The 15,122-nt window shown below is 43.0% G+C and overlaps 1 protein-coding gene across 1 annotated transcript in view; it reads right to left on the minus strand.

Moving 5' to 3' along the window:
* Positions 1-15,122, minus strand: part of cyp26b1 (cytochrome P450, family 26, subfamily b, polypeptide 1) — a 40,121-nt gene that overhangs the window by 20,719 nt on the left and 4,280 nt on the right. Inside the window, exon 2 of the mRNA XM_026162783.1 lies at positions 182-406. Within this exon, the coding sequence (XP_026018568.1) occupies positions 182-406 (225 nt within the window). The remainder of the gene's footprint in view (positions 1-181; positions 407-15,122) is intronic.

Raw genomic sequence — 15,122 nt, forward strand, 5'->3', positions numbered from 1 at the left:
ACATCCTGAAAATATTTTACTTTTGATTGGTTTAGGATGTAAATTTTCCTTGGTCAAGTTGAGTCTTTGCAGTTAGCACAAAGTGAAGCATTAAAAGTAAAGATGAGCACACAAATACATGCGTTCGGTATCTCTGTATAGTTGTGTGTGTTTGCGAACTTAAATTAACACGTGTCCTGACCTTTCTCCTCTTCCGGTGGATGTCTCCGATGCTGTTGGCCAGTGAGTTTGGTCCCAGCAGCGTGGACGTGCTCTGAGGCCAGTCCACCGCCACCAGAGTGTGCTCGCCCATCAGCACCTTGCGCACGTTCTCTGCGCCCGTAACCCGAATCACAGGACGGCCTAGCAGGTGGGTCTTGAACACGTTGCCGTACTTCTGTCTCCGTGATGCATGAAAGCTCGAGCCCTGGACAAAGAAAAAGAGAGTAAGCACAGAGATCAATCACAGATCTAACTTGTAATGCTGAAGACACAACTCACGAGAGTCGTTTTAAGATATTTTTTACAGTAGAATGAGCGACAGTTCTTTAGTCGTGCTGGAGGATTAATTATATGAGGCAGTATGTCAAAAATCCATATTAGAGAAACTAGTTTTGCTCATAGAAAAATAAACCTGGTGCTTTTCCATTCTTCCTCCTTCAACATCTATAAGAAAGTCGAAATTCTATTAAGAAAGGAAGAAGAGAAAGATGGGTAGTTTTAGAGAACACTGTTGGGACTGAATGCTGGAGTTCCCCTTTGAGAGAAGCAGGTGTGAGGAGACGGTAACAGAAGGAATTCCCCAAACACTCCTCACCCTGTTTCACGGAAATCAGAGGAACCTTTTCAAATCCTGCTAATGGAGATTGCCCCCATCTCCACTTCTAAATCTTTCTTAATATCTGCACTCAAAGAAATCTTTTATATTGTCAGCAGTTTAAGGGTTAGTGTATTCTTAACATGAAATTCCTTAAAATTTAGTGATTCTAGCCATCATCATCACTGTCACAGAAACATTGTGAGACGAGGTTTTAATCATGCAGAAATCATTTTAAAAACTGATGAAATATTACAATAGACAGCCAGCAGTTGCTGTCCTCAAACAGAAGATGGTCAGATCCAAAAAGGCTCCTCAAAACAGTGATACCTCACCGAACTGATGGGGCCTACTCTGAAAAACGCTCTCCTTGCCCTCGACCACCGTTAACAAAACATGCTAGTTCTTCATGCTTTTTGCACTTTCTAATAATTTAAAACAGTCTTTAGGATCCAACCTTCACCCCAGCTTTTGATCTTCATCTCTAAAAGGTTTCAGTAAGTACTTTCTACTCTCTCTGTGGCTCGGGGCCCAAACAGACTGGTGAGTTCTCCACATGCTAAAAGTTACTGAGGTTTCCATCATCTCAGCTCTCAGAGAAAAAAGTAAACTTAAACCAACTGAAAGCAGAAGACTGCAGATGTTTAAGGAGCCTGTATACATCAGGTTAATGCAATGAAAACTGATTCAAGTTGCCTTTAGGGCACAGGCAGAGATCAGTTTTAACATCGGCCCACGAGCGGTGAGGTTAAAGGTTCTCAAAACATTTGCAGTTCAGGCTTAAAATACAGTAAATGAAATTTCTCATCCTGATGAAGAAGACTGACAGGAGACTGCTCGAGGATATAAGAAGTTTCAGCCTCAGACTGCTCATTTTTGGCCACTGCCACTTCAAATCTTTTTCTCCTCGTTCATCAACTGAGGTGGAGCTCCAAGTTGTCAGGCCTGGGGAACCCAAGCCCTAAGATGAATGGACTATGCCGGCAACCTCTGACGAATGGTCATGGGAATCTACATATTAACAATCATGCAACTGAGCTCATGGCTCATTGTTAGGCAATGTTGCTAGTGTCAGTCATGTTTATAAGGTTAGGGAAACCGGCAGTCACTTGGAAAACTGACGAAATGTTTCGCCAGTTGAAAACGTCCAGATGAACGGGATCAGTTTACCTGGATTATTGAGGAGGTCCAAACGTCCAAGATGTAGTTTAACATGTAGCACATTAAACTACGTCTTTCTTCACAGGGTTGTCACTATTTAAATCACAGAGGGGATTCCTCCTTCTCAGATTGTTTTATTTGAAGGCAATCAGAGAAAGTGAATTTTCCCTTTTTCTATAAGAAGCATAGTGCTTACTAGAATTACAGGTAGAGCTTCCGGTTTAACTCGAAAATAGTTCTTAGAAAAAGTGCAAAATAATTTTTTTAGTGACAGGTGTGTGATTTCTTTAAAAAAAAAGAGAGATTAAGTGCATGTTTTATTCCTATAAGCATCTAGATAAGCGTTGTTACACCCCATACCTGCAAAACTGGGCAGTTAACACCAAAACAATGTAGGTGCATGAGCAATACTACGAGCCACGGAGAAAAATTAGAATTTCTTGCTGGAGAATAAAAAAATAAACATTTGTCCCTGTTTTATGTTTCGACCCATCACGAGGAGCCACATCGCCGTATTTCAGGGCCCCTGTCCCACAGTTTGGACAACCCAAGTTGCAAGCACAACCCCCAGAGGACCAAAGCTGGAGTCAGTTAGCGAGCTGACCTGAGTTCAGCTTTGACGTTGACCTCTAAACGGTCTGGGTCACAGCAGAGTGAGAGGGAGCCGACCCCAGAACTGTAAATGGGCTGTTTGAGTGAAAAGAATATATAGCCGCCTGAGAGGCTGCTTACTGTGTTACACACACAGACACACACACACACGTACACGGGACATACACACTGAGTCTAACAAGGCATTATTCAAATGCAAGTATTAACACACATGTGCATATAGACTTAAAAACACACTCTCACTCAAGATTACTAAAATAAAACGATCTTTAAAAACTCAGAAACATGGAAAGCAAACAAACATGCGGAGGCCCAACTGCAAATTGCCGTGACAACACTAACTGGTTTGACCCCGGTTTACTCAAGGGAAAAGAGATATTTATGACTGTGAGGCACACAGACACACACACACAAATATATATGTACGCATATATATTTGTGTGTGTGTGTAAACATGAAGGCAAAAGGACAGCCTGTAAGGCAGTTTATTCACACATCAACACAAAACAGACAAGGAGAGCATTTTTATTGTGATTTTTGTTTAAAAAAGATCAGAATAACTTCAAACCTTCCTGACACGAGCCAACATTAAGATCAGCTGTAACACCCGACACTACAAAACAGTCAGCATGTGTATGAGTGCAGTTATAGGCCGCATGTTTGTGTTTGAATGCGGAGCTCAGAAACTAATTTTAGCAAGTAGTTTGTTTCCTGGTCGAGGGCACACCTCTGGCAGCGGCGGCGGTGCTTTTTGTTTGTGTGCGAGGGCTCAAAATGTGTCCGCTCACTGATTCCGGTCAGCGGTGTGATTACTGGCTCACAGCCCTACAGTGAAGCCTCGATAGATTTACTAAACTCCCAATCAAAAACACCCCGCTTGGCCAAGAGGTTTCAAAGCTGAGGAGGAGCTTATGGTCTAAATTAGGAGTGACTTTAAAAAGTGTGTGTGTCTCTGGTTGGGTGTAAATAAGTGTTTTACATTCGGTGCATAGATGTTTGTAAAGGGGAACTCAGTGGAATTAGTAGTGCATGTTTATAAAGTCACACATTTTAAGAGAATAAATTACCAGAGGCTGAGATATTCCTGCTTTTAGTCCCTATGAAAGGTTCAGCTCCAAACACACTGGTACATGTTAAAGACATGTCTAATTATCAGAGACATATTGCTCACTTGTGTTTGAGCAGCGTGCGGGGGACAACCATGGGAATAGATAAAGACTTTGAAGGGGGCTAAAAGAGGCAATGTAATAAATGCAATCTCAAAACTTTATATGGTCTTTCACGTATTTAGAAGAATGAGCCGGATAAAACTGAACCCCTCCAAAATTACCATCAACTAATAAGAGGGATATCGGTTTTTAATTAGCTGGTTCTTTTGTATTACCTCTCACAACTAGCAAAAAACTGGTGGACTCCACCTTCAACCACGAATGAAATATATCTTGAAGGCGGAGACACCAAATCATATTAAACAGCTTGAAGCGAAGGTGGGTAAAATAACCACTGGTGACATGAAGTGGGTCAATTGATGGAATAGAATTCAAGTGAAGTATGCCGTCGATAGCCATGTGGCAGGGTTTGTAAAAATATTAGAGGGTTACCTAGGCAACCAGAAGGCTACCAACCATCAGCACCAAAGTGATGCACTTTGTGTATGGAGCCCCTTTGAAAAAAGCAGCTACTGTCAGCTGCTCTGTTATGCTGCTCTATTCCATAGTGTGCTGTATTCAGCATGCTTTTGCCAGTACTCCTTGGATTTACATCTTTGCAGGAAAACCCACGACCCTAAACGAACACAGCTGACACGCAGGTGAAGCTCCTACTCCTAAAGACTGGTAACAGACCAGTTTCAATCCCAGTTTCCACCCACGATGAAGTTGCTGCAGTAAAACTGAGTCATTTTTGCAGAAACTAACAGCCATGTCATTTTGATTCCTACAGCTCAGCACGGTGTTAGTTCAGGCAGGCCAAGAAGCTAAGCTGAGCCTTTTACACGATGTCCTTGTACACATCCAGACGTGCTATGTATCAATGCTCCTTCTGCAAGCCACATTTCAACCCACCTCCACCCCCAGCACCTCCTTTTCATACCACCTCTTACATCTCCGTTGTGTAATTGGTTCCTGCTGCTGCTTTCCATTACCATATCACCAAATATAAGCTGGAAATAAGAGTTGTAATTAAATCGTTTTTTGACATCAGAAAGACAAACAAGACTCAAACGGTTTCTGTGGCAGAGGATAAAGATGCGACGCAAAGCACCTGCTGAACAGCAACCAATGACGATCAAGAGGTGATTGAAGCTTCCTTCTTCCTTCATGACTGCTTATTAATATCAGTCATTCATTTCTTTCTCTCGTCATCGCAACGTAGCTGACATGCTAAGGTTTCTCTGTGTGAAGTCGACCTAAATTGAGCACAGATGCTTTTGCCCTCTCTGTACGTCTGGCTGCTGTTTTCGTGCTGCTTTGAAAACTCTGATTGCCAGACTGCTTTTATAGATGAAAAATCCTGTTAATTAGCATTCAAGCTCCTCACGCCCCACTGTCCCACCCTGCCGTGTTTCAGAGTGTTCACTCGAGCTCGAGGTGCTGGCGTTATTTTATTCACACTGGGTTTTATCCTGCAAAGCTGTCCGACAGCTGCCTGATTCCTGGTCGATGTCGTTCACCTGATAGTCGGCTTAAAACTGTAGAAACCATCCAGTTTCAGTGTAGCTGGGACTGAGTTGTCTTTAAAGAGTCTATTTTTGAAGCCGCATCCATTCATTCATTCATGCACCTTTGCAAATTTTGGGGGTTTCTTTTTCTCTCTGTCGATGTGTCTGGGTACAAACCGTTGGCCCGAGCTGTTTTCACAGCTCCTGTACACTTCCTGTTTTCACTGCAGCACACACACATTAACAAACACACACACCAGGTCGACCGGCTGGCCTCTAGAGCCCTCAGGGTGTGTGTGTGTGTGTTTGAGTGCGTAAATGTGTGTGTTAGAGCAGGGTTGTTTTCCAAGCTACATTTTGCTGCCACATGGATGTAGAGTGGTTTAGTATGTCTGCCTGGCAGGCCTGCTGACACACACACACACGCACACACAGTCCAATTCAAAGGGAGTTCCTCAGGCAGCCAGACAAGGCTCCCTTTCACCCTCCGAGATACAGCATCAGATTGGGACGATTGTGTACTTTTTTTGTGCGTTCTGTGCGTTACGACTTCTCTTTCCATTTCTCTGTGTTTTCTTTTTAGAAACTCGCACACATTTTGGCAAATGCTGAAGGTTTTCTTCTGTCAGATTCTCTGCAAGAAAAAAGTGTGTGTGTGCTTGAGTGTGAGCATGCGCCAGGGGTGTGGTCTGGGTGACATTTAGCTTAAAAGGTGAGAAGTGTACAGCCCCCGTACCCCCACCCCATCCCTCCCTAACCCCACAACCTCCCCGCCGCTCTCAAAACTGGCCCAACACACACACACAGGGAGCAAGCATGGAAAGTTGTGATGTAATGACGCCACAGTTCTTCTGCAGGAGAACACGTACATAACTGTGCACACGCACACACAGATTTGTAAACGTAGCCGTCGCGTCTGCAATCACCCTGATTGGTTCAAACACTCTTTCCCTCCAAACTCTGGCGAGGCGAAGCAGCCGTCGCTGTAAACACTCACACACAAAAAACCCCAAACCAAAATTGGTCCCACAACATAACGGCTGATTTTACCATCGAGGTCACAGGCAACAAACTCTGATGTGAGCTGAAAACCATAAAGAGGTTTCTCTTAATGACAGTGGGCATAAAGTTTTTTTTTCTTGTTACATAGCAACTGGGGGAAGTACAAGCTAGCTATGGGAGCCGAAAACGGGTTTTATTTAATTTTATTTTTATTTTCCAGCACCGTGCAGTCAGAAGCTGTGAATAACACTGGAATCAAGCCAGAGAGCTCAGGGTGCAATCACACCCCTGCCGCCGCTTCACTGTTGAACCGCGGCCGACTTTGTGAAGGTTTTCCAGCACAAGCTGAAAGAAATTCCTGCAATTACCTGCAACGCCGTACGCCAGTTGGATGCTTTATGAAAAGCAACAAAACTGACGACATGTAGATTTTATTTTGGATCTGCTATAAGTAGCCTGCTGTGATTAGATAACACAGCTAATACCAGCGAGCATGGCCTCGAAAACATTCACAGTTGATTTTAACAAGTATAAATAACCACTGGCCACTTTTTCTTTTTTTAGGTATTTAAAATAAATTCAGGTCCTTTATTTGACTTCTCACAGATCATTTTAAGTGGGTTAAATTTGTTTCTTTTGGTTTAAATTAATTCCTATTTGAACTTTACTGCATATTAGCTCCATGCATTTAGCAAATGGACAACAAATAAAGGTGCATGTGTGTGTGTGGCTTCACTTAATTCTGCAAAATGTCTGAAGTGCATTCTACTCTGACTCTTAAGAACAAAATAACGGCGCTTTTGCTGTTGTTCGTTGTATATAATAATATGGAATAAACAGCAGCGGTGGGGCCTGGACCCAAACTGGTTCACAGTGTCATTAATAATTCTAATTTATTACAGTTGCCATGGCGATGCAAGCAGTTTAAAATATTTCTAGACCTTGACAAGCTGTTTGAATCCAAAACTCTCGATATGAAGGTTTCGTGACTTTTGCGGTTTGGTGGCAGCGGGCTGATTGCATTTTGTTACAGACATTTATCATGTGGATCGATTATTTCAGGGGAACATCTTTTCTAAAAAGAAGGGAATCTGGCGGAGGTGTTTTTATCATAATAATCAACAAAATTTTATGCACACTAGTCTGTGTGTGTGGTCAGTGAAATTCCCGTCGATCTTCTCGTTGTAACAACCTGTACACCGACATTTTCAGCCATTCTCCCTGTTCTGGATTTGAAAGGAAGAAGTGGGTTTCCTTCAAAAACAAAACTTTTCTCGACTTAAAAGAATTTAAAAATTGATGCTTTTTTCCACACGCTTTTTTCCATCGGTCTCACCCATAAACTCCCCGTTCACTTTAAGATAAGAACAAAAACGCTGTCGACAGGCGAACACAGCTTCAAGCTGGACCCTGAGGTGTGGTTAAAGGAGGGTTAAAATAGGAGGGTTAAAGGTTTTATACACACAATGGGAAGGGGACAGACTAAAGGAATGGCCTTGAAAGATTGTCTGTGCGTGACTACAGTCTGGACAGCGTTCTCGTAGCCGTCAGTGTCCGCTTCTCTAGAGTGCTTTTATCAGATTTTTTTTCTCAATAAAGGAGAGCTACACACTCACATTTCAACAGAATTTCTCACAAAAACCAGCACAATCACAAAAGATGTCAAAAAATCTCAGTTTCTCTTCTTTTCTCTCTCTCTTACACACACACACACTCACTCACACACACTGTCCCGGCAAACCCTGCTAGCACGCCGGCCGTGCTAAAAATACCCCCGTCTGTTCTGTTGGGGTTGGCCTGGGGGCGAACCTGGGCCCGGGCTTATAAATGTCCTCTTTGTAGTGCAGTGGAAATGTCTAACAAATGAGTCTTTTATTAGGGCAAGACAAAAAAACACAGCTAATTATGTTTACTCAGATCAATCCACACACACACACACACACAGACACACACTGGCTCGCTGACCAGAGACAGTGAGAGTAAGTGTGTCTGTGTATAAGTGTGTATATTTAGAGAGTCTATGAAATATAAATATTGGGGTGATGGTTAGACGGAGTAGAGAAACAGACAGTTGTAGGAAATTCACCAACAAACCCGGGGAAGATTTTTTACCAGCTGCAGAAAAAAATGAGGGAGATGGAAGCTTTACTGTGTAAAGAGAGAAAGCAGCTGATATAACAACAGCAAATATTTCAAATTAACTTCAGGGAGTGAACCCAAACTTGATGTTTTGGGGGATCTATCAAATATATAAATTACATCTATCTTTTTCAAGGCATTCCCAGAGCAGTTGAAGGTTTCCTTGAATGAAAATGTTTGACTTATTAACTCGGTGTAAAGTGCACACGATGCAGTCGACATACACAGACGCTATACTCCGATTTAGACGTGCTCGTAAGAGTGTTGTTTTCTGACATTTCCTGCTAAATTACCAGGAAGAAAGAGTGCATCCTGAAGACTTTGGTCTAAATTCTTGCTTTGCATTTATTTTCTGTGATTTAAACGCATCCGCGTTTTAAAAAAATCTTTATAGTTTCTAAATTAATGGTTAAAAAGTCGTTTTTTTCACATCAAACTCCAGTCACTTTACAGCTTTGTGTGAATTAGCAGGCTCACACTTTAAAATGCTTTAAACGTTTTCTTTAATCGAGGTGCGTGCACTAACATTTTACAAGAAAGCCGAGTATGAGCCCCAAAATATTATATTTTACACAGTGACATTGACAGAAAACATTTTACTTCGGAAAAAACAATTTGTAGTAAAGCAGTACATTTACCAACGCGAGTCGTTATTTTAAATACTTATCAAAAGAAGCTGTTTGGCTTTTGTTTTTAATTTAAAAATGTAAGTTAAATATAATAACTTGAATATTAACCTTACATCTAACAAACTTAAGAAAGCTCAGATTGAACTTGTTGACCACATCCGGCTTCAGCCTCGCCTCCTTTTTACCGTATTCTGGTTTTGCGGTTGCTCGGTTGTTTTGTTTGTTTGACGCTTTTAATCACGGCTCCTTTCAACACATTCGAGGCGGCTGGTTTCCAACAAAGAGTATGTTTGTATGGGACGTGAGACACGTCAGTAATAATATAGTCAGAAATTTCAGTATCGATATTTCTTAAAAATGAAAGCAAACTGTACATGTTAGGTTTGTCACAGCATCGATCGTGTGATGGACAGAGCTACGATTGTTCTCATTGTCTTCGTGCATTCACGAATTACCGTTTTCTGCCCTTGTAGCTTTTTTTTGTAACCCCAAAATCCCTGTGAAACGTGCATGTGTGTTCACTTTGCTAAAATGGAGCCAATCAAAATGTAGGACATTGCCTCGGTGGTGTAGGGCTGGGGAGGGACGGGTCACGCTTTCTGAGGTGCGTGCGTGCTGCTGTCATTGTGTTGGACTCTGTCGGTGGCGTTTCTCGTTAAAATGTAAATGTGTGGTTGTCTTAAGCGTTGCGCTTGCATTTATCTGTGCTGTAATTTCTGAGAGGAATGGATATCCATCAGACTTTAACTCTTTATTGTCTTTGCACATGTTTGTACACAGGCACAGTGAAACTGCAGTACGGTTGTACATCGGTGCTAAAGAGGAAGCAAGCGAAACAAATGTACGAGGAAACAACGAGTTTAATTCCCTCTAACTGAAGAAATGACAGGTACTGAGTGCCGGCCTTCACCCTCCTCTTCAAGTCTTTGCAGTTTGTTAAAAGGCAACCTTTAAGACGCAAATGACGACATGAAGCGATGTGAGGTAGCTCACGGTTAGCTTGATGCGCTAACGTTACAAGAAGTGAGAAAAAGAGAATCTAAAACCCACAAAAGTCACAGGCGAAGAAGCAAAAACATCCACAAGATCTCTGTCCGTATGATGCTTGACTGATAGGAAGGGGAGAATATATAGTCTGGAAACACACAGACACATACAAAAAACCCACTTTTATCTAAATCAAAGGTTAAAAAATGAAAAGTGAAAATGCTGCGAGAATAACTGTGGAAGTGCGAGGCAGAGGAAACGAGGTCAAAGGCTGCAAGGGAATTCCTTCTCTCTTTTCAACTGTCAATCATTCAGCTGGTGCCAGAGATACCAAGGAGCCAGTGTGTGTGTGCGAGGGGGGGTTTGTGCGTTTGAATGGTGCGATAGGTCCTCAACTTGACAATGAACCCCCGTCCCTTTGCAGTCACGCCACCACATCAGAGAGAGACACCGAGAGGAGGAGGAGGAGAAGAAGAAGGGTTAGGAATGAGGGGAGTGGGGTGGAAGAAAGAAGAGAAGGAAGGAAACTAAGGTAAGAGGAGAGGAGGAAAGATAAAGAATGAAGGTGGGGGGGTTAAAGAAGGAGGGAGAAAGTGTGAAAGGGGACTGAGCGTGGCGGAGGAGGCGGGGAGATCGGGATGGGTGCTCGTTTCAGAAAGGACGGATTAAGGAAAAAAGGGCTACGGATAGTTCAGCCAAAAAACGAGGAGAATAGAGCGAGCGAGCAGGAGAGAGAGGGAGCGGGTGGGAGAGAGAGGGAGAGGCTTGGCCCCTGACCCGGGGACATTATAGAAAGGGAGATTATGGTTGTTTAAAACTCTCTAAGCGCTAACCCCGGGGACCCGAGCTAATACCCTGACACACAGACGCACCCCAACTACAAGCCAACACAGACACCGTGTGAAAGTCCACCAATATCCTTCAGCTGATATTCCCTCTTTTTCCTTCTAAATGACCAAAACCAACAAGGACTTGATCCTCCTAGCAGCTGCCATCTGACACGTCCTGTTCCTCCATTGTTGTCCAGAGAGTTAACTCTCATTTCGCTGAGTAATGGAAGGTTTTTACAGGAGGCATCAGGCCACTTTTCTCCTGCAACCTCTGCGACCTCTGAGCCTGAACTTGACTTCGGATGCTGCGACTGGAACCCAAACAGGATCTTGTTTGCACTGCTTCTCTATCTTCTTCTGGAAAGATCTGCTTGACTTGGTCCCATTTACAAGCACCAAATAGTCATTATAGCACCAACTGTAGATCAAGCCGCTGCTGAAAATAGTTCCTAACACTTTTAGCGTTTGCTACAATGCCGTGCTCGTCTGTTTTTTAGGAGCAACTTCCTGATTTCTTCCGTGACGCTTGACAAAAAGTGGGGAAAGCGTTGTGAAAAATGCAGCAAGCATTGAGCTCTTTGGTGGGAGTTGTGCAGCCAATTTTTTAACAATGAGAAAATAAGAGAATGAAAAAACTTCCTGATCTTTTAAAAACTCGAGCTCTCTGTGACACACACACACACACACGCACACTCATTGAGAAAGGGAGATTAACACTGGCCTCTATACTCGGCCCAGGACAAGAGTGTTGAAGGAGGGAGCAGTGTGTTCTCGGGGTGAAAGAAGGGGCAAGGGACCTGCTGCCAGTACCTCCTGCTAATCTGTACAAGAGGAGGGAGGAGGAGGGCATGGATGGATGGATGGATGGATGGATGTAAGAGTGAGGGGGGGAAAGGGAAGAAGAAAAATAGTGATGAAAAATGTCATTATTGACTGGGGGAAAACAAGAAAATGGCAAGACGTAGAGAAGCAAAGGCTCGAGGAGACAGCAGAGAAAGAGTGGGGAAAAAATTAGGTGAGGCTATTTTTGAAAAACTGAAATCCAGAAAGTTAGAAATGCCTCAGATATTTGAAGAGCACTACGGGTCTGAAAAGCTGGGGGGGGGGAATTATATAACGAATCACGCAGAGGATCATTAAATGCACTTAAAATGTAAAGTCGACTATATTTACACTAGACGGTGACAGGAGGTTTTTTTTTCATTGTTAAATTTAAGAAAATTGAAAAAACGGGGAAAAAAATACAACGAAAAACAGAGAGGAGCTTGAACACAGTTTAGCGGGGTGTGAGAAGAAGAAGCGTCCTCGGCGGTTCAAGGGTCCTGCCTTGAATGTTAACACTTTTACCCCCTGTGTCCGCTCAGTGAACTATGTATCTCTTACCCAGTGAACATGCACTTGCCAGCTCCCTGCCACGCCACACAAGAAAGACAGAGAGAAAGAGTGGGTTTATGATCTGTGTGTGCTCACACACTGCTGTGCATGTGTGGCCAATTAATTGTGTCTTTGCATGTGTGCTACATCATCGTACTCTATATGTGCGCCTGCTGCATGTTATATGACTTTATGCACACACAGACCAACACAGCAAATGGAAAGACTCTGAGTGTGTGTGTGTGTGTGTGTGTGTGTGTGTGTGTGTGTGTGTGTGTGTGTGTGTGTGTGTGTGTGTGTGTGTGTGTGTGCGCCTCAGGACTGTGTAACCACAGCTATGCAGCACACAGCGGGCTGGACCGCAGTAATGGAACCTACTATAGATGAAGCCACCAGTCCTCACAATCCCCCCTCTGTCTGAGCTGCTTAAAGGAGCAATTCGGCTAAAAAACAAAAGGCCTCACATGCACTACGAGGCAGAGGAGCTTCGAGGTGGTCGTCTGCCGTCGGCATGAGAGAATCTTGCGTCGTATACGACTGAATTTAGAGTTTTATGATGACAATTTGTCAAGATCTGTGAATCTCTGTTAAAATTTGTACAATTGTTCCCAATTTTAAAAAAGTTTAGGAAACATTGTTTTTTTAACAACAATCTTTTTTTAAGTTTCATTGCATTTGATTTTTTTTAAATCCAGTGTTTTTTCTAGCATGTTGTGCGTCCTCACTTCCAGCTCCTTACATGCTGACGTTCGGTCAGGAGCCAGAAGCTTCATGTATTGCTCCAGCAGACAACATGACACATCCCCCCACATGCCTGGCACAGCCGTGAATAGATAGCATGGTTGCTGGTACACACACCGTGAAATGACCACCATGCCGATTAGGCAAATGAAGAATAAGCTTATTGAAGAGGAGATACGTAAGTTTTGTTCAACGCTGAGAAAAGAGGCGTCTAAACCCAAACACTGACCTTTTCCCTAACGCCAGCGACAAAGCAACAAAAGGAGCCGTATTTATATAATTCTTTTCTGCTCTGTTTGGGATTGGCTGCAGCTCAGGAGGTAAAACCAGGTCATCTGCTAATTGGAAGGTTGGCGGTTCGATCCATGTCTAGATATGCTGAAACATCCTTAAGTAAGGTAACAGGTTGCTCTAGAAAAAAATGAAAAAAGTGCTTGTACGAATTGGTGAATAAGGCATGTTGTACAAAGGGCTTTGAGTGCTCAGGTAGAACAGAGAAGCACTGCATATGAATCAGTCCATTTACCAAAGCGCTTTCTTACTACAGCCTTCATTCATCCTTTCACACTCACATTCTGATGAATGCATCAGTGGAAACTCAGTATCTTGCCCAGTGATGCTTCGTCATGCTGAAGGTTTTCCTCCACATCCACCTCCTACTTCAGACTTCTGTATTTACTTATTTGTCCTCACCAAGCCAAAGGGTATGCTGGCACACTGAAAAACGCTGCACAGCGGGCTGCAGTGAGACAATATGGACCTGACCGAGCATCAGTGTCATCCATGTAGCTTCTTAAGCACTTATCCAGGTGAGGATTGCCAGACGAAGCCAAAGCGAGATAAACCCCAGATAAGTCGCCAGTCCGTCGCAGGGCCAACATTTAGGACCATTTAGGAATGACCGGTAAACCCAAACGTGCACGTGTTTGGGCTGTGAGGAAGAAACTAAAGTAGCCTTGTTAGTCAAACCTTCCAACTGATGAACACTTCTCAATTTTGGTGGCTTTTTCCTGCATTTATCTGCAAACAAGAATTAAAAGTTGCTTTTAAAGGCTGCTTGGGATGTTGTAAAAGTTGACTATATGAAAAGGTTGGGTTCAAGTCATCAAAGAACACAAACACCTGATGACACCAAATACCATCAACAGAAACAGCCATCACCTGCCGAGGATCTGTAGCCGTACCACCATAGAAGAAGACAATAGTGCAGGTGCAGAAGAAGAAGAAGGCGCAAGCTGTAAAAGGAGGGAGGCTGTCGTCACTGTGAGCCGCGAGAGAGTGTTTGGGCTGCAGGATTGTCATTACTCTGGCCACCGTCATTTACACTTCATCACAGCCGAATAGACAGAAGGCAGGCAGGCAGAGGGTACCTCATTAGTGTGTGTGTGTGTGTGTGTGTGTGTGTGTGTGTGTGTGTGTGTGTGTGTGTGTGTGTGTGTGTGTGTGTGTGTGTGTGTGAGTTGATGTAGCTCCATCTGAGCTGCTGGTTGCTATTTTTGACCAATTATGCAAGCCAAAAATGACGACACAAAACATTTGGACCTTCCACTCTGTGTGTGCGAGCCTCATGTTCATTTCTTCTCATCTGACCCAGATTCAGTCCAGTGAGGCTGCTCCATGTACATGTTTGTGTGGTTTGTTTGTGTGTGTGTGAAAAAGTTATGAGGCTCTGACCCAAAGAAACTGCATGAAAAAAAGAAGAAAGGTTTACCTGGTTACCTAGCAACAGTAGATTTGTTTTGTCAAAGGAGGAAAAAAATGTATTTAAAAAACTTCATTGGTTCGACTTATCGGTGTTTCCGATGTTTTTGAATTCACTTCTTAGCTACCAAAATATTTTCTTGGGATCCTTGTGGTGTGGTGACCCCTAGTGGTCGTGGAAGGTAACTGTTAACGAACTTCAACCAAGTAGAAACCCAGCAACATGCGTACAATATTTCAGAAAAAACTTTAAAAGATGAAATGGGATCATTTGCATCCAGCAAAAATTGTGAGGAGTGGAGTGATTAAAACAAAGTATCCAGATCATCTAACGTGAGACAAAAATGCTACAAGTCTACGGCCGTACAGCTTCACTCAAAAATAAAAGTTTGTTATAAATTATATGTTTAAAGGTAACTCAGAATCAACATGCACTTATGGTTTTTGTACCATATTTTCTCTTCATATATGTGTGTGCACAGGAAAACATT

Source organism: Astatotilapia calliptera, chromosome 3, assembly GCF_900246225.1.
Source record: "Astatotilapia calliptera chromosome 3, fAstCal1.2, whole genome shotgun sequence".
Taxonomy (NCBI): domain Eukaryota; kingdom Metazoa; phylum Chordata; class Actinopteri; order Cichliformes; family Cichlidae; genus Astatotilapia; species Astatotilapia calliptera.